Genomic DNA, 20,323 nt, shown 5'->3' with positions numbered 1-20,323 from the left:
GTTAACCAGCAGGGGAAATGAACTCAACTCAAAGGAGAGATTATAAGTCAGAATAACAATTTACTAAAATAATACAGTAAGTACAATCATACAAACAAACAATTGGTCTTAACCCACACAACCCAAATGTATAACCCAGTACCCTGGGGCATGAACAACGTGGTGTTCCTTGGGCCCCGCTTGAGTCCAAAGTAAAGGGAGAGGGGAAGAACCTGCTGGTGGGAGAGCTGTTGCAGTCTAGTCAAAAGTGGTGATTGCAGTGAGATGCTGGGGGGAGAGCTGTTGCAGTCTGGTCAAAGTGGTGATTGGAGTCCAGTATAGGGTGGTGGTCCACGTCTGTTTGAGAGCGATGAGCCGCAGTCCTTCTCTGGATCCCACAGAGTGGTTAAAAATGTTCCAAGACTCCAAGATTATATATCCTGCAGTTCAGGCAGGAATGCTCAGCACTTCCCTCAGGGCGGGGAGTTCCATAAAGGGTGTGAGGACAGGAGCATCCTCCTATCTCACAGGCCTCTTAACACCTAGTTTATAGCCTGAGGAGTCAGGCTCTATGGGCAGATGGTGTAAATGGTTCATTGATAACAGTTTCTGGGAAATGGCATGGAAGGCTATAGAATACCCAGTTTTGGGTTACACCCATACCCTGATGAACTGGTCTCAGTTGTCCTAACTAGGACATTATCCACCCCTTATTCTATGCCATCCATGTCATGCCCAAATTAACCCCCTTTAAAACTATATACATATATATATATATATATATATATACAATGAAACATTACAGACCATTCTCACTCAAAATTAGGTCCCCTTGTGGTACACAACGTGTCTCCCCATCTTTTTGCATTACCCACCAGGTGGAACCAGGTCCTTGAGCAAAAACAATCCCTCGGATGGGTTTGCCTTTGCTTGAGGTGGGACTAATCCATACAGTCTTCCCTAACATTCCTCTCATATGTACCACGGGGACCTTATCTCCATCTACAGCATGCAAAAGTTCTGATTGGGCAGGGCCAGCTCGATTGATGGAGCCTCGGGTGTTGACCAACCAGGTGGCCTTTGCTAAATGCAGCTCCCAGTGTTTGAGATTCTCCCCACACAGTGCCTTCAGGGTGGTTTTCAGCAGTCCGTTGCACCGCTCAACTTTTCCAGCAGCTGGTGCATGGTAGGGGATATGATACACCCAGGAGAATGTGCTCCATCAGCTTCCCAGGCAGTGAGATGAGGCTGACTGGCCTGTAGTTCCCCAGCTCCTCTGTCTTGCCCTTCTTGAAGACCAGACAGGTATTTCCTGGCTTCCAGGCCTCAGGAGGCTTCCCTGATTGCCCTGGCTTCTCTGAGATCATCGAGTGTCCTCGCTGTGACACTGGAGATGGACTTTAAAGTGAAGGAATGGACTGGATTTCTCTTTAGCCTCTCCTCCCCACCCCCTTGTAATTGCTGTCACCTGCTGCTTTGCCAGATGCCAACAGTGAATTTCTGCTCTGCTGCTCCAGCAGCCAATGGGCAGCACACAGCAGGCAGGAAGAAACTTTCAAACACGTCTTGTCCCAGTTTGTCCCAATGACAACACAAAGTGAAGGCCCAGAGGTTCTGCACCAGCTTTCTCAGGGGAGAGACGCTACAATGCACCGCAAGCAGGCTGAAGAAATTTCCTTTTATCTTTGAGGGCTACAAACAGGGATTTGCCTGTGTTTTATGGCTACCAGAAGCTCACCCACTACCTTCTCCCCAGAGGGAGAACACAAAGAGGATGGCTCTAAAGCACTGGAAGAGTCTGGCAGCTGATTAGTAGCAATAGCTCACCTGTAGGCCATGATCTTAACACGACTGTGCTTCAAGACTTCAAGGAGGAAGGGGACACATTTGCCTGGCCTCTGGGACAGGCTGAAGATGCAGCTGTGAGCAGAGCTGAAGGGAGCAGAGGAGAGCTCTGGAGAGTTCTATGGGCAGAGAAGGGGTGTAAAAGCAATGTCAAGAAGGGGAACAATAAAACAAAAGGCATGTCCTGGATTGCAAAGTTTATTAAATATCAAGTTGAATTATACACAGTGTATTAGCTTCACAAAATTGTATTCATATAAAAAGGAAGAATGTCACAGCAGCATTTAATGCTTTCCTCGCTGACTGTTAAATCCTTGAATTAGTAAACTCCCCCAAATTTTTCCAGTCTTCTTCATCTCAGTACAATCATTCTTACATACATCTTTTCCAGAACTGGGACTTTGTTCTATACTCTTCGGATTGCTGGTGACTTTTCAGGATGGGAAATGACAACTCAGATCTTCATTAACAACTGGTAGTTCCCTGAAATAAGTAAAGTTGCTTGTAAGGTTGACACAATGTCCCACCACATCTGGGCTAACAGCTGGGCTACAGACACCGTATCATCAGCTGTTAGCAGCAACAAAAAGACTGCCTATCCTATCACAGAAGTTCTGGAGAGTACTGAGGAAACTTAAAGTTGATGCACTAACATTCATTTTTTTCCCTCCGATTAGAAATGTTTTGGGTGCACCATAGGTTTTGATGCAAGAGCTGCAAATGTCTGAAACTGCAGCAATTTTTAATACAGAAATCAACACCAATACTGTGAAAAGGTACTGAGTTTGTGCCCATTGCCTCTCATGGTATTCAAGTGTACTGTGTGCGTGACTGAGCTCTATCACAGGCTGCCCGTGGAGCCTCTGGAGTCTCCCTCCTTGGAGGTATTCAAAAGCCAATTCAGATGTGGGCAACTGCCTCTAGGTGGTCCTCCTTCAGCAGGGGGGCTGGACCTGATGACCTCCAGAGGTTCCTTCCAAACTCACCCATTCTGTGATACAAAACAAACAAACCAAAAAGACCATATAACAACTCTTAGTACTACTACATACTCGGTCATTTTAAACCTACATTGCATAAAGTGATGACAATGTAAAGTACCCTTTTCTACAGCTTGAACACCTGTAAAACTTTATCAGCAGAAACAGTCACTGCATCAGGACTGAAGCAGCAGGGTGAAAGCACATCAAATAATGTCCTAAACATTAAAATAACACTGGAAACATTCCAAACACATTGACTAAAATGATTTAACAGAACAAAGCAAATGCTAATGCATTGACCATAATAAGAAATAAATTTGATGATTTTGTCAACCTCAAGAGTCAAGATCAGTCAATCTGCGAGTCAGAAAAAAATGGATGTGGTTCTTATTGTGAGTGCAAAAGAAACCACCTATGGATCAATAAACCAACAGGTAAGTGCAATGTGCTTGACATCCATTGAATACAGTTTATGAGTTTATATTCCAACTGCAAGAAACATGTTTTCACATCTGAACTGAGGGATGGGAAACCACAGATGCACTATGAAAACCAAATGATTTCCAGAGCCTTTCATAGCATTTCGTTCAAATCAGGTAATTTTTGGTTAAAACATCACGGTACTCCTCTATTGCTCTGCAAAGGGGATCCTGGTCCACTTGAAGATTTTTTGAAGATCCAGCAGATCCCCTTTCAAGTTCAGCAGTAGCTGGAGAGAAAAGACACAAGATTCATGGCATTACTTTTATAGCAGACAGGGCAAAATAAGGCAAGGCAAGAACATGACAGGCAACAGAAGAGACTGCAATCCAGACAGAGACTTTAAAATTTCCAAGGGAACATAACAACGGAAGGGCTAGGTGCAAAGGAAGAAACCCATTTTTTCCACAATTGCTTATCCATCAACAGCATTTCTAAAGCAAGTGGAAGACATTCTGGAGGCTACACACTGAATACCTTCAGGCAATCCACAAATGACTCACAAACGTGCTAAACAGCCCCCCCCCCCCCCGAAGTCTCTGCTTTCCTTTTATGTTCAAACCAGTGATTTATTGGCACACTACTACTACACAGCACCAGACACTGCAAAGCAGTAACTCTGGAGGAAGAATTCCCATGGAACAGGTGCATTTCCTCTTTGGACACCTGGCCTCAAATTCTACAGCATGTTTTATGCTACGTACGGCAAGCACTGAACTGATATTTGCTGAAAAAATACTGAATACTCTTTTCCTAAAGACAGATTATCTTTTTTGTCACTGATCTTCTTGCTTATTCCAAAAAAGACTGCACCACCTAAGCTACCAAGACAAGCCATGAATCACAGAATCATAGCAAAAATCAGGAACCAACAGCAAAGAATGGGTATGGTGCGGTTTAGTGCTGAATGCCATCGGTGTGCATGGGAGGGGAAGTGATGGCTGAAGCTTATAAAAATCTTATCTCGTGGCTGCTTTGCTGTTTGTGCTTGAGATGAACTCTAGTGAAGGGCAACTTCAGCTTAAGCCAAGGGTTTCTTTGCGCTTGGCTTTTTCCAGGCAACTGCATAACATTGTACGCAACATTTTGGTAAGCAGGAAGTTTTCACATTCAAGTCTCAACTGGAAGGCTAGCAGAAAAAAAACCAAAAACCTACTTATCACAGGAACTTGAAAAAAATGGCTTGAGAGCTGTCAAGCTAGAAATAGTCACCTTTTTCCTTAAAAACCCTCCTAACATAATGACAGATTACCTTGTTGAAGGTCTCTAGTGATTTTTTCATCCAGTTCCTGTCGTACCTAGAATTAAACAGAACATACAGAGTTAAGATTTACAGTTAATACAGAGTTTTGGTACTATTACCTAAATATGACTGTTAAAACTCCTAAAACATTCTTAACCTCCACAGATAATGTCACAATAATATAATTCCACAATAATATAATTCCAAATAGAGACATCTTGGTTGGGGGGTTGATTTTTAGTGAAGAGAAACTCTGAGTCAGCCAGGCTGTAGCATTCTCATTGCTGAGCCATGAATGGTAATAGTAGTGCAAAACAAGCTGTAACTCACTAGCTGGGTTATAACTGGGCAACTGAAAAATATCAAGAAAGCACAGTGGAGTTATTGCAATGAGGATATAGCTAAAGTTGATCATCCAATACATGTGCAGACCGTCAGCTAAATGTTGAGATATGCACAAGTGCCATCCACAGGGAGCATTTCAGTTGACGCTGGCTTCTGCAGCTTCCAAAGGGAAGAGGTGCAACAGCAGCTGCTGCAGGGTCGACATATATCATTGTATAGGAAAAAGCATGTGCCAGTATTCTTCTTTTCTTCATCTTAAGATGAAAAATGGAAAGAGCTCCTGCAGGTCAGGCCAAGACTTTTCTTTATTGTTACTGCAAATACCATGACACCCATATATAAAAATATAGAGACACCAGTTTTTCTTGCAAAATCTGTACTAAGAAAAAAACCCAACAGCTAGAGCTTCCTCATAGCAAGCGGGTTTTATTACACAACAAAAGTCAGCCCAGATCACTAGACAGGAGAACTTAATCCTGTCTCCCCTAAAGGTGGTTATTCTAGGGGATAACTAAGTTATTCTCACTAATCATTCTGATTTCAAAGTCTTCCTAAGAAGAAATCAGATCTTTGAAGAGTCATAGACCAGGTGCTCTATGCTACCGTTCACATTTGATGATACTTGTGACTCCTACATTGTTTCTGTCAAGTCTGTTACACACAGAAGTGAATTCCAAAATAGATACCAAGCAGCTTCCAGGCCTACGATGGCCATGAAGATGCTGAAGGCTGTCGACCACATGAGCTATGTTGAGAGGCTGAGAGAGCTGTGACTGTTTCTTTACTGGAGTGGAGAAAGTTCGGGGGGATGTTCTCTGGGCATACTAATGACCTGGTGGGGGGAGTAAAGAAATTGGAGCAAAAATCTCCTCGGTGATGCCAAGTAACAGAAGAAGAGGGATGGGAAAAATCAAAATAGAGGAACTTTCATTTTAACACAAGGATTTTTTTGTTGTTGTTCATTTGGTTCTCCTACAGGAGAACCACCACCCAGTGGTACTTCATTGGAATAGCCTTTGCCTTTGCAGATAGAAGAGGGGAGCACAGAGTTGAAAGAACAATGGAAAAGGTCCTCCCCCCCAAATCCCCAAACCTCTAATTTTTCTCAAGCAGGTTCAAGCAACAGCAAAATCCTGGGTAAAAGGCACTCACCCCCCCCCCAGCACATGAAATGAGACACAGGTAACAGAAAAAAGCAGGAAAACTAATGCCTAGACCAAAAGACGACCTAAACCCAGGACTAATCCAAAGTAAAGCAGTAGTACTGGAGGAGTTAGAAGAAACCACTTTCCCTGGTTTATGAAGCCCTCAGAATGACCAGAAGCTCCACAGGACCCTCTGCAACATGTGTGGATGAATCAAGAGAAGAAAAAGCTCTTCTTTGACTCTTATATATTCGATTAACCTTTCTGTACTTCTCATCCCCACCTGAGGAAAGAGAAATGGGTGGAAGTCAAGTCAACACATGGATTTCTGAAAAGGGAATGAAGAGGCCTTTGAATGAAAATACACCTTTGAGGACTATAATGTGTCTCCACTGTTCTCCCGCTCCTCTGGAGAAGGCATCACAGCTGATGAGCCCAAACCTCCTGAGCAGGCACTTCTCACTGCACAGCTCTTCAGGCAGTACCATACTGGGTTCCCTTGCAGCAGTCACCATCTCAATAATTCTGCTTCAGGAAGCGGTGCCGACTTGCTACTTACCCACAGGAGCTTCTTGAGCACAGAGTAAGTTGGATCCTGTAAGACTCCAGGAGATGATACTCAGAGTCTAGGAACTCAACTTCAGAGCAGTACTGGTACTCCAGATATAACTGCTGGTACTATCCAGAACTTTCTAAATAGCAGAACAGGCAAGGAGGGTAAAGAGCCTACTCTTCTAGTTTAAAGAAATTCCATTATAATAGATGAAATCCAAGCATCCAGTGTCATCTTATGGAGGGTGAAGTACCACAGAGGCCATAACATTACAAACGCAGAAACCACAAAAGTACTCGGCAGCAGTCACTCTCTCAAACTAACAAGTGCAAACCGTTTCCAGCTTTAGGCAAAGGTGAATGCATCAGTAAGTTTTAATCAGAACCTAACAGCATAAATAGACAAAATATTTCCAGTACTACCCAAGGTTAAACAGTACTGGCTACAAACCTTGTCACGTATCTGGCTGCAAAGAGAAGAAAGAGAAGATTTTGATTAAGGAGCTGAAAAAGAAAGAAAACCAGCCTGAAGTTCAAAGGTCTTCAGTGGGAAATAAGAAACATGGCCTACACGTACACAAGGCAAGCAAAAAAAGCTAGCAATACAAGGACCACTAAAATACAAGAGGGCAGGTGGAAAATGGAACTAGAAAAAGAAAAGAAATTGAGAGAGAGAACAGGAAGCAGACATTCCCTTTCTCATCTTATGTAGGGAAACTGGTTTCATCAATCCACCAATTCACACTGGCTGCAGCCAGCAGAGTTCACTATTCTTCTCTGTGTCATGACAACCACATTCATTTTCCCCAGCCTTTGGCACAGAAGTTAGGATTTAAGCTTGATGGTTCTTAAATGTAACAACAGGCCTCCAGTCCAAAAATCTTCTTGGAACACGCATTCCTTGCCTTGGGCTATGGACTAAGGCCACAGTACGGACTTACATTGTGGTACATGGACCACTAACAGTTCCTTCTGTTTTTGACCCAGAAAGGGAAGGTCAGGTTGGGATCGAAGCAAGCCCCCAAACTAAGAAACAAAACCCCTCCAGACATCAGTCATTGAAGGGTGGGGAAATGTCATATGTAGTTGTTCATCAACTTCCTTGAGAGTATGCTCAAGGCTGTGAGACAGACGTGGCCTGAAAAAAAACTGTATGGGTGCTGTTGCAGTCAGGACACTGAGTGAGAACAGAGTGAGAACAGATCACCATTCTCAGATCTAGTGCATTCTTTTCTTGGAATCAACTCAACTGTTTTCCACAAGTAGATCTGGGAAGCAGTTGTTGCAAAGCGTTGAAGCAGCCTATATAGCGCTTTGAACTACACATCTGCATAAATTAGCAACTGGATAAAACAATGAGCCATGAAATAACCTGTAGAAATATTTAATTTCTGTAACATACTTCAAGGAAGCCAGGAAAGCAATGAAGGTTTCTGTCTTAATACTGACAAAACTTTGAGATGCCCAGAGTTTTCTTCTGGAAAATCACAATGGAAAGGGCGAGCTGAAGACTGTTGCTGTAATTCAGTTTTAGGAAGCACTGGGTACTCCCACTGTCCTTCCCTTCACTATCTGTTTTCCCTGTTCTTTTTCAAAAAAGACACAGCTGTCAACTCTTTTCAAGTAGGGCAGCTTTTTTCCTCGAACAGGAATGGTTTCCTCCTTTGCCTTTTCCTTCTTTTAACATCTTGCTGCCATCTCTCTGTCCTTTCTTTCCCTCACTTGTTCCGTGCTCCCTGCCCCTCCTGGTCTTCTCCTTTTCTCCCTTTTGCATTGGGTCCCTGAAGTTTGCTTCCTTTCTAGTGCTTGCCTGCAGAATAAACCCTGCAGATGGTACAGCACTAATTACCTCACGTGTTCTTTCTGTAATACCTGTCCACGCCTCTGCCCTCAAAAACGCGTTCACAGCGGTACAGAAAAGTTCCTGTCTGTAACTGCCGCTGCTACGCATTACCTACGCTGCTTGGCCCCTTTTCATCTCCTTGGTGTTTTTGTCTTCAACCAGGTGCTGTATGTAGACACCTTGTTGAAATGGGTTCTTTCCAATGGAGGTGAGGGGACCAGTGAACTGAGATGGACTTCAAAGTGAACAAATGCTTCTCACATTCATCCAACAACTAAACACACTAACTCAACAGAGAAGCTTGGCCATGCCTCAGTCCCATGCTACGTGGCTGTCCCACTGATTACAACTACTGGTGTGTGGTTTCCCCGTCTCCTGGTATAATGCTCTGCATTCTGGAAGGGATGCGCTATCCCACTGACTGCTGATTACAGGGCATACTTGGACCAGTGCTATTGCAGAGGTTGCAGCATTGCTGCACAATTAGAAGGCTGTGAAGACTTCCCAAGGAGTAGGTAGTTCTGCTGTTTCATGTAGTAAGACGTAGCAGGAACTACAGGAACAAATGCCTCCTATCCATAGTAACATATTAAAGCAAGGTTCAGTGAAGAAACTACTAGAACAAAGATCAATGATGAAGAAAATGGGGTCTCACAGATGTCTGCTGGCATTTGGCACTCATGGTGACATTAGCCACTTGAAATAGGTCACACATACCATACATGTAAATTTAGTGTAGAACTTAGGTGTGGGGTTCATGCCCCACAGTGCTCTTTACCACAGTTTGTCTTGTAAAAGAATGTAGTTACACAGTTCATTGCTTTGATTTCAATATTTTTTGGCCTTTGACTACCCTGGAAAATTTGTACAAACCTGATGACCAAAAGTCTTCGGCCTTACCACATATAGCTGTGTACAGTTCTGAGGATTAGCAGTTGCTCTGGCATATTAGAGAGTATGTCATGGAACAATAAATGGATTCGAACTTTAGGCTAAAAAGGATAACCTTGCATACAGATTCTCCTCAGCAGTAGTCAAGAACAGCACTTCAAAATGCTCACCTTGGCCACATAGGCTTCAACTCTGTTTCTTGGTGATAATGTGTTTTCTGTTGGGCTTAGGAAGTTTCCTCCAAGACTGAGACTTCTGTTCAGTCCCAAACTGTTCCCAAGATGTCCCAGGCCAGTTGAATACAGAAGTGGACTTGCAGCCAGATGTCCGCTGACAATGCTGCTTGTGATTAAAGATTTGCTTCTATGGCGCTCCCGAAGGAGCTTGGTGTTGGCCTCTGCAAGTCTCTCATTAGCTCTAAAACATTCAGAAGCACACAGAGAGTCATCTTTGGCAGTAAGGCTTTTGCAAAGTTACCCTCCACATCCTTGACTACTACTCGACTTCTAAAAGCCAGGGGCATTAAGAGTGTCCAAAACAAGCACATCCTTTGATCTGAGCTCGTTCAGAGGGCCTGTTTCTAAGAAATCACACTAAGTGCAAGGAGCAGCAAGTGTCACCTCCATAAGAACGCTGGCCTACCCTGGCCTTCTCAAGGAAAGCTCAAACCTCAGACCCTCTGCCAAAACAGAAGCCAAGAAAGAGCGTTCTTATTTTTGATGCACAGAATCCAACTCTGTTCTCCGAGAGGCTTCTCTCCTTATTCAAACAGTAAAGGGCACAAGATCCATCTTTTCTGTCCCACACAGGATGAGGAGATTAGAGATTGGCAAAAAGACTGCCTGCTAGAACAACATCAACTCGAAAAAGACACCAATAATGCCATAATGGCGCTACTGTGGTGTTCCTGCTGGAACTCTTAAAGAGAAAGGAAGACAGGTCTGATGAAGGGAAGGGGTCTTAAGGGACTTTCCCCACAAATATGCCCTGTTCTGCTTTCACACATCAATGCTGGCGAGATGTAAAAAAGGGATTTTAGAAGGAAAATGCACGAGGAAAAAGGAGTCTGTTATTACCAGTCCAGAAAAGCATGGACTTACCTTTCCAGTTTCTTGGCTAGGCCTTTTCTGGTTTTCACTTCCTCCAGATACAGCTCTCTGTATTTTTCCACTTCTGCCTGGGTGGATTCTTTTTGAAAAGTACTGTCTTGTTGGGTATTTTTTATCCTGTCCAGTTCACATTCAAGATCTCTAATTCTGTCTTTTAGCTGGTTTCTTAGTGAAGCATGATGACTGGCTCTGATTTGTTCTAATCTGTCCTGGGAGGCTGCCTGTGCCTGAAGGAGACAGTGCACCTTCAATCACCACAAGCAAAAGAGAACTCTCTCCAGCAGAAAATTGCATGTACCCAATTTCAAGGCTTTACTCAGAGAGGCAGCTGTGCCTCCTCACTACCAGCAGCAATGAAAGTAGAGCCCTGGAACTACTATTATACAAAGCTACTAATGAAAGGACACTCTCTCTGTAGGACAGAGCATATGGAAAAGGATTCCTCAAAGACAACAGGAGGATCTCCCACCTCCACAACTTCAGTGACTCCTTTTCTGAGCACCTTCCTCCCCTACAAGGACAAAGCAGCACCTGTAGGTCTGGCCATGACAGCTGGCAGTTGCAAAACCCATTGAAGGATGAGCAGCGAGAACCAGGCCAGCGGACAGAGATACCCCCAAGCACTGCAAAGTGGGAATCTGCCTTGGGTAGGCTTTTGATTCAGGGACCTGCCAGCACATTATACACCCATGACAGCCCTCCTGCCCAACCATATTGCCTTCTCCCACTGCCTTCAGGAAAGGCAGAAGTACAGCGCTAACACACAGAAAAAGGCACAAAAAGTAAACCACTAAAACTGATGACCATAAAACCAGTCTACATATTGCCTACGGACACTTGTAAGAAATTCACTTACTTGCAAAAACAGATTGACTTCTTGTAGTTTTTGTCTTATTTCTTGTCCAGCTCGTTCTTCCACCTCCCTTTTATGTTGTTCTATTTGGCTGCGATCTACCAGGTTAGTCTCCGAATGATGTTGGAGTTTTGCCAGCTCTTCTTTCAGCTGGCATTTGCTCTTCTCCAGGTTTTCACACTTCCCACGCAGGGTGGATAGCTCTTCTTGCAAATCCTGATTTTTGGCTTCCAGCTGCATGCATTTTTTAGTTTCCCTTTCCAGCTGCTGGGAAAGTTCACCAACCTGTACACAGAAGAAGAAAAAAAAAAGAAACTTAAGAGTGATCTAAAGGCAGTGAATTCTATGAAAATCTCTAATGGGGGTGGCCATTTGGACTGCTGGCTCAGTACTAGAAACTAAGTACAACCAGGCTCTTCTTTTCCAACCAGAACAGTTTTTACATCATTTGTCATAGGATTCCTCAGGTTCCCATCCTTTCTCAGCTCTTCTGGACTCAAAAGGAATCACTGCAAAGGCAGTAAGTGATTCTACAGTGATGCCTTCCAAACCCAAGTGTAGCTCTGAAAGATGGCCACTTTAGCAACGAATCTGAGTAAGGAGCGGAGAAGGAAATAAAAGGTTACATGCCACTACTGCACAGGCAGAGCAGCCTCAAAAGCACTGCTGGGAACAGTCCTTCTGAGTCCCTGTGACAAGATGGGCTGAAAGAGCTACCCGTGAGCAATCAGTTACAGATTTTCCCCTGGGAGGCACCTGTCCTCATTGTGCCCTGGGCAGCAACAACACTGTTGAGAAAAGTCAAGTGAACCTGTTCTGCTCTTCTTGCTGAGGGCCTGTGGGAGGGCTCCCTGGCCGGTGAGGTCATGCACCCTGCCAGGCTGGCTGCCACTCTTGGTTTGCCCTTCCTCTGCAGGACAGCCTGGCCTCCATGAACCCTTACACCTACTGCTTTGCCCTTACATTTGCATCTTTACCCATAGTGATAACTACCTCCGTATTATAGTCATCTACTACTGTAACAGCAGAAGGAGCATTAAGAAAAGCCCATCAAATCCAAAATACAGCCAAGGAAAATAAAAATTATCAACATGACAAAAAATATACCGAAAGCATCTCCCAGGTTTCAAAAGAAATAACACCACAATCAAAAAAAAACAACAAACTATGTAGAGCTCACCTTTGGTCTTAATCTACCAACTTCACTGACCATTTCAGAATATCTGTTCTTCATTTCTCCCTGCAAGTTAAGCTGGGACTCAATTTCTCTTTCTTCATACACCCTTAGTTTCTTCGTAGCTCTACTCAGAAGTCTCTTCAACCTGCACAGCAAATTAGTTAAGAAAACCATGAAACACAGGAGCCTTTTCCATATACTCACATGTAATCAGTGGAGACATGGCTTTCTTCATCTTTAACATGCTTGACACCACCAGGAATTGCTGAGAAAAAACATTATTCCTCATAAATTACCTAAAGCATCCAAAGTTCAGCTGAAAAGATGAATAAAAGATCTCCTCCCCAGGAGAACTCCAGGGCAACCTGCATTGGCAATTCCTCTGGCAAGTATAGAAAACTATAGGCTCATAGAAAGAAGTGCCTTGCAGGAACTAACACAAGGCTTGAAGTTGCCCACAGAGTTACGTACACCTATTTTTACAATAAAGTTCAATAAAACTGGATTTCTACTCTGGGATACCTCTTCACCATATCAAAAAGCCATACCTCTTGAAGTCTTTCTGCAGTTCTAAGTTTCTTTTCATTTCTTGGTCCAGGCGCATTTCAACTGGGCGTTTCAATTCGACCAGTTTCTTCACTTTCTTTCTTTCACTCTCACACTTTCAAAATAGAAAAGATACATGATGCACACAGAGCTAAAAGCAATATTGAGGAGCAATACGTGCCTCTAGCACTCTCCACAGAGAGGCTGCAGTACATCTGCATCTTAGCCAAGTTCCACAGAGTGCCAAGGGACAGAATTCCTGAGAACAGTTAAGCACTTTAGGTTTCACATCAAACAGGCTGATACTGAACAACAAAAACAAATGCCTTCACTGAAGCAAAGGTCACCTTCTCTTTCAAGCAAAAAATGTGGAAAAGATGCTACAGAATACTTTGGGCAGTTCTCTACTCATAGCAGGGATTATGTAGGTATGCTCATCATGGGAGAATACAGATAAATCTAAGGCTTTCATGTGATCTTTAATGACCAGGAAGCAGAGGAATTTGATCTCTTGGAATTCTTTAGTGTTTTATTTCCCTCCGCTGTTACCTCCATCTCTACTTTGTGCATATTTACTTATGTACTTGTTGCTTTGTACTTCCATTATTCCTCTACAGAAAAGGAGAAAAGGCAAAGACTGCACACCTTTGAAACTGTCAGCCTTTCTTTTTCCCAAGCATTAGTTCATTTGCCCAGAATTCCTTCAGTATGTTTTTCTGCAAGGCTTTTAAGCATCCACTAGCCTGAAAACATGCTGCTGTTCCTCCATGGATTGCACTGGAAAAATGAAGCACTTCAACGCTGCCCAGAAACCAAGGGGTTTGAAGATGACCAGAAGGAATCCAAGAAACACTGGAGAATTGCAGCCCTACTTGATGTGCTCAACTAATAGCAAACCATACTGGGAACTCTTCCAACAGAACCACTCCAGAATTTACACAAAAATACACAGCTGGATGATCCCAAAATCACAAGATACTCAGAGCTTGAATGGCAGGGATAATAAAAAAAGCTGTTTATGTAAGAACTCAACAGAAGGATTAACATGGTTCTCCCAGGTACTGGCTAGGTCTCTAGAGAATTTTGTGGGCTTACCTGTTCAAAGAGCTCTGCCTTTTCCCTGTCAAGCTGAGCAACACGCTCCTCGAGGTTGGATCTTGACTTAAACTGCTCTTCCCACATGCTCTGCAAATCCTTTGATGTCAGAGCCAGTGCATTCTGCTTTTCCACCTGTAAAAGCAACAGTGGCAGAAGAAGAAACTAAGGTGACTGGAAAGAAAACAGCGCAATAGAAAGCAGTAACTTAAATGGAAACTGGCCTAAGCTCTGCAAGGTCTATGGTTAAGCTTAACGTGGAGTGTAAAACACAGCTCAGGAAACATAACTGAGAAACTGAAACTGATAGAAAGAATGAATGCTCTAGGAGTGACAAGACAAGGTTTCATCTTTAGGGAATAACAAGACATGCATACACACACAAAATCACCCTGCAGCTTTCTTCCAAGGATTCTCCAGAGTTCATGCCACATACTTTCTAATATGTGCCCACTATCTCTAGTGCTCACCACAGAAAATACCCTATCCTCACGGCTTCTGTAACAGCTGCACATCTCCTGAGAGCAAGAAAATGTTTTTAAGGTTATTTTTGGTTCTGCCTAAAGGGACAAAGATTTGCCTAACAGATACATTTGAGTGGAACAGAACTTGGTGATTCAGTTAAAGTATAAAGACCGGAAGATGACAAGATACCTTCAGTGGTATTTTTTAAGGAAAAAAAAAAGGAAAAAAAGAAGAAACCAAGAGATGTCTGCTGGCTACACAAAGTCACAAAAACCTCAGCACAAAGTCTTAGATAAAATAATTGTTAGTATGTATGACTTTCTCAAGTGTCCTTACAGACAAGGTGAAACACTGGGTCTTGTGACAGAAACTAACATGGCCTCAAGGCTCTAACAAAGTTGCAAAGATAATGTGCATCTCCCAACTCCAGTCTCCTCTCTCAGCTTTCAGCCATAGATCTCCCCATTGTCCACAACATCCACCGTCGCCATCATCTCCTATGGTTTAGCCCTAGTAGATAGCTAAGCATCATACAGCCACTTGCTCACTCCCTGCAGGTGGGATGGGGAAAAGAATTCATCAGATGAATCACGCTGATGAACACAAGTATCTTGCACACGGCAACACAGATGCAAAACACAGCAGCAGGGAAACAAGGAAATTTACAGCCTTTTCCCTTGACAGTGCCTTGCCCTAAAACCAGACAGGTATTTGACAGTTGTGTGCCTACACAGCCCACCCAATCTTTTCATTAATTACCTACACATAAAAATTCAAAGACCAGAACAGTCATTGACAGAAGCAAGTCATCTACCTGCTTGTGGTGGTCCTCTGCAGCTGCCTGTGATGTCCGTAAGCTAGTTATCAAGTCTTCCAGGCGGTTGTGAACCTACAGAAGCATTACAGGAAGCAAGAAGCCACACTATGACTTTCTAGATTGAAGTTTACACCTCACTACCAAAAATAAATACTACATAAACCTCTTCACTTCTTTATTATTATTTACACTCAGCACCAATGATCAAAATGGCCTTAGTTTGATGCCACTGTCATACTGTTAGCAATCATCACCTCTGCCGTTTGTATCAGGGAGAGAGAGACAAGACCATGGCAGATATTAAGGATCTTCAGTGAAAATGGGCAGGAGTAGCTTTTCTCATCCCCCCGTACACTTGAAAATCACGTCCTGTTAACTAAAGGGGAACAATGAGTATTGTAAATGCCTTTCTACTTCTCTTGACAGTATCAGTACATCAGAAAGTTCAACTTTCACATGTAGTGTTTCTCAAAAATTCTTCAGCTCTAATTGAAGACTACAGCTGTAACAAGAACCCTAGTTCACTGATTACAATACGAAAAAAAAATCGCTTCATACAGGCCACAGATGTAAGCACTTTATCAGACCTAAAATTAACAACTGCGTAGAAGCAGTGAGAAATTCCAGGGCTCACACTCAGTTCTGCAAGTACCACAGGAATTCCTCTTCACTGTTTCATGAAAACACACACGCAGCAAGTGGCCAAAGGAAAAGCAATTCTGCACAGAAAAAGCTCTGGGAAGTATAATTTTTGTTCCAGTTTTATGATGCCAGCCAGGCCTCTGGCACAAAGGCCTTGGCATCAATATACCCTGCGGAATTTCCACAACTTGATGAATACCTTAAATGAAACACACTGCAACAAGTAACTGAAGCAGCATCTGATGTATGATACGTATAAAGCGGAAATAGTTACACCAGTGTATTACTTGCAAATCCTTATCTTTTGGAGTGTTAAGTTTGACTTGCTATAGTCTCATGTGAAAACACAAAACCAGGAAGCTGGGGAGTGGCACAGGTTGCTTTCTGAGCAACCTCTATTCAGGAGAATGCAGCATATGAGTTCCCCTAGGCTCTCCACCAAAACCTCATCTTAAAGTTTCCCCACAGAAATAGGTAACTAGGCTCAGAAGTCACAAAAAGGGAAATTTATGACCAGCTTACTGAGGCAGAGGCTTGCAGGTCTCTCTGAAGGACTTCAATCCTATTGCTTTGTTGCTGGACAGTGGCTTCCAATCTGGTGTTTTCAATTTCAAGGCTTAAAAACAAATACAGATCTTACTATGAAAATCCACCAGAGCAACAATGATGCAACAAGGCTATCTATCCTGTTGTTTCCACCCAATCCCCCAAAGCAACAGACACCTCGCTTCACTGGGTTACTCTCTTACTGTTGCACGTGTTCTTCCAGTTGTTTTAGAGTGGTATTAGTCTCGGAAGATGCCAACAGGAGGTCCTGCAGTTTCTGGGAAGAAGTTATTGCTTCTCTTTCCTTATCATCCAAGGCAGTCTTCAAGTCACGAACGCAATGCTCAGACTGAAGATGCTTTTCTTCCTCCTCCCGCAGCTGTAAAATCACGGTAAGAATCCACAGTTGTCAGGTGAGCTTTTACATAGAGGAGCCAGCTGCTGCTGAAGAACTCAGGTGCTGCATGTATGTGTGCATACCCTCTGCTCAAAGAACTGGAATCAATTCAAGTACCTTCAAAGCTTCACTTCTACTACCCAATGAACACAAGCTCTATTCCTTTGTCCTCTTACAGCAGCCTCTCCCACCCCTCCACTGCTTTCCTACAGCACAGTTCTAAGCACCAACACTGTGCCTCTGACCCTTTCAGTGACTTAGGATGCTCTTTGTACCCTCTTGATTGCTCCTCTGTGAAAATATGAATTAAAAAGTTCATTCTTCTCCTATAGTGACTATAAGCTATAAACACATAAATTTATTGTGCAAAGCACCTTAGCAAATACAAATTTCCGTTCAAGTAAGGACATAATGTCCTCATTGCAAAGACATGGACACAAAGTTTATAGAACAGTGCAATTGAATCACACATCATGAAATCTATCCTGCTGATTTTTTTCCTAGATTTTTAGGAAAACATCCACTCCTACTTTCAATAGCCACCCTCAGATTTATTAATATAATTACAGACATCGTGTACCTTGGTTTTAACCTTTTCCAATTCCTTCTGCAAGCGCAGCTTGTCTTCCTCCAGGTCACTGCGATAGCGTGTAGTAACTTCAAGTGAAGCTTCTGACATAGATTGCTTTTTAAGAGCATCAGCAAGCTCCTGCTGCAGCTGTCTGATCATGCCCTAATGAAACAGTTAAATGAGTATGAATAAAGTGGTAAGAACATGAAAAATATTATGACTTATTTGATTACTCAATTGAACCTGTCTTTGGATTGAACTCAAAGGTATGAAATGTTGCCTGCCACCAGCAGGCATGTGCACAGATGATCACTGCTACATCTTTTTCAGCTGAGCTCCTCCAAACTCTCATCAGCTGTTCATGTTTCCTAACACATATTAAAAGTTCAAGTACTATTCTTCTTGAAACCAGGTACAAGCATACACTGCAATCGTGTAACATAATCCAAAGAAATCTGTTGTAATGCAAGAGCCACAGTTTGACTGCAGATACTACTCTGATGACCAAAGGCAGGACTTCATATCTTTCTTTGTTCTATTTCTCCCTTTTAAAAATATAATTAAATGAATACATATATCTGAAAGCTCTTTTGAGATATACTTTATGTTGAATCCCATTCTCTTACAGTTGTCTTACTGAGTTTAGAATAACAACTGCCTTCATACTGACATATTAGGTTTACCAAAACATAGTATCTTCAAAAGGAACCTGTTAATTTGGTACTAAGAATACACAGCAATTCACCGATTAAAATGACGGACAGTATTGCTGGAGTTCTCTCCCGACACGCACCTTAACGTAACTGACAAATGAAGAATGAAGTAGTTATCTTACACATGCAGATATTAACCTCCCTCAGAGATCCTGGATTTATTAGGAAGAAGGAAATGTAATTTTAAGTCACTATTCAACTCATTAAGGGAGACAAACCTTATACCAGTGTGTCTAAATACTGAATGGGATTAGTTCCCATTTTCCAGAAAGTAAGGGAGATTAAAAAAAATGGGCAAGCCAATTTTTAAGTCATTGCTCTACCTGGAATTGGTAGAACACTCTATCAATAAAGAACACTCTACCTACTCCTAGGAACACATATAATAATGCATTCTCCAGCCAGACCCCTTAGAACCCTCAGAACATACATAAATTAACACCTGAACACTATAATACTCTTCAATTTTGACAGCAATTTACGGAGAAGAGGTTTTTTCCTCTGAACTTAATATAAATCGATTCCATATCACTTCACTTGTCTGCATCTTCATTTCTCAACTCTCATATATTGGATGGTTCTTCCTTTTATACCACTCTTATTTGTGTCATCAGTGCAATCCTTATAAAACCCATCAAATATATAAAACCATTCTATAGGACAAAAAATGGATTAAGGAAAAGATGAAAAATTTCTAGAGAAAAATCACCTTTTTTGATCAAAGCTTAGATTTGGATACCTTTTTTCTGTTTTCTGCTCAGATCCCATTTGCCAAAACCTTCCACAATTTCAAGAGAAACACAACAAACTGGAACAAATCAGCATTATCTGGACCCACGCATATAGCTTATACCTGGTACACTTTAGAAACACAAATTAATTTCAAGAACTGACAAACTTGTTCCTTCGAAGCCTCGATTTTACCTCTCTCTCTATTTTGTCAGTCTCATATTTGAAGACTTGTTCTCTTAAATCGGTACACTTGGCATTTAATTCCTTGTTTCTCTCTTCCACCAGGTAAACTTGCTTTTCAGTATCAGCTCTGAGTTTGTTGAAAATATCATTAAACCGATCCTGTACATCATTCACTACTTTTTCTTTGATGATCCCCTTGTTCTGCACATCTTCCAGTTGCTGACGGAGCAAAAGGTTTTCACTCTGGAGCTGGGCCAATCGCTCCTGCATGGATTCCTGCTTTATTGTAAGTTTGCTTACTTGATCTTTCTCAAGTTGTCGAGCATGATCGTATTCCTTTGCCTGACACTGGGCTTGACTTAATTCTTTTTGTGTCATTTCTAAAAGCAATATTTTTTCTCTGAGCATTTGTTTCAACTGGTGAAGTTCATTTTCTAGACCATTAGCTTTGCTTTCAGCTTTACTCAGCTGCTGAGACAAGCTCTTATTGGTTTCTCGCACATCAGAGAGGTCGTGATGCAGCTTGTCTTGCAAGCGAAGCCATTCATCACGTTCTCTCTGAAACGTGCGCTCGACATCACTTTTGGATGACTGATGACGTTCAAGTTCTTGAACAGTAGTGTTCAGGCGGGAACGAAATGATTCAATTTCTGTCTCTAGTCTGTCTTTGCTTTCTTTTGTTTGCTCAAGTTTGGAAGTTAGCATTGCAGATTCTGTCTTTAGTAAGTTCAGCTGTCCATTGTACTGAAAAACTGTTTGTGTTAAGGCTTCTTCATTCAGTTTAAGTTCCTTTTTGAGATCTTCATTTTTTTCTTTCAAGGTCTCATTTTCCTCTAAATATTTTCCTTCTTCCTCCTGGTGCCTAAGTCTTATTTGATCAAGTTCTAGTCTTAGCACAGCAATCTCATCTTGCAGTAACTGATTTTTGTACAACAGATCCTTTTCTCTCTCAGTGTCGGATTCCTGAATGACAGGGAACATGAATAAATAGCCAGCTGGGAAATAAAACTACAGAAACACTTCAGCATTGAACTGCATTTTAACATTTCTAATTGTGAAGCATGACTTCAAAGATAAGAGTAAAATTTCAGGAAATATATAAGCCACTCTATGAACCCATGGACATGTACAATGCATGCACAGAATGAGAAGTGTAACATACCCATAAATA

The 20,323-nt window shown here is 42.3% G+C and overlaps 1 protein-coding gene across 6 annotated transcripts in view; it reads right to left on the bottom strand.

Moving 5' to 3' along the window:
- Positions 1 to 2,006: 2,006 nt before the first annotated feature.
- Positions 2,007 to 20,323, bottom strand: part of ANKRD26 (ankyrin repeat domain 26) — a 53,594-nt gene continuing 35,277 nt past the window's right edge. For 5 of the 6 annotated variants that reach the window (XM_027731077.2, XM_027731082.2, XM_027731078.2 and 2 more), the window contains 13 exons: positions 19,162 to 20,115; positions 17,534 to 17,686; positions 16,760 to 16,935; positions 16,533 to 16,626; positions 15,366 to 15,440; positions 14,087 to 14,221; positions 12,994 to 13,106; positions 12,449 to 12,590; positions 11,272 to 11,553; positions 10,407 to 10,642; positions 9,477 to 9,723; positions 4,540 to 4,585; positions 2,007 to 3,516 (listed from right to left, as the gene is read on the bottom strand). In XM_027731077.2, coding sequence (XP_027586878.2) covers positions 3,395 to 3,516; positions 4,540 to 4,585; positions 9,477 to 9,723; positions 10,407 to 10,642; positions 11,272 to 11,553; positions 12,449 to 12,590; positions 12,994 to 13,106; positions 14,087 to 14,221; positions 15,366 to 15,440; positions 16,533 to 16,626; positions 16,760 to 16,935; positions 17,534 to 17,686; positions 19,162 to 20,115 — 2,775 coding nt within the window. In that variant the 3' untranslated portion in view covers positions 2,007 to 3,394. The remainder of the gene's footprint in view (positions 3,517 to 4,539; positions 4,586 to 9,476; positions 9,724 to 10,406; positions 10,643 to 11,271; positions 11,554 to 12,448; positions 12,591 to 12,993; positions 13,107 to 14,086; positions 14,222 to 15,365; positions 15,441 to 16,532; positions 16,627 to 16,759; positions 16,936 to 17,533; positions 17,687 to 19,161; positions 20,116 to 20,323) is intronic. The other variant, XM_027731083.2, reaches the window with a different exon arrangement.

Source organism: Pipra filicauda, unplaced genomic scaffold (genome assembly GCF_003945595.2).
Source record: "Pipra filicauda isolate LSUMZ 115617 unplaced genomic scaffold, ASM394559v2 scaffold113_size4260070_pilon, whole genome shotgun sequence".
NCBI classification, from domain to species: Eukaryota; Metazoa; Chordata; class Aves; order Passeriformes; family Pipridae; genus Pipra; species Pipra filicauda.
The sequence above is the reverse complement of the archived record's forward strand: the minus strand, read 5'-3'. Positions and strand labels throughout refer to the sequence as shown.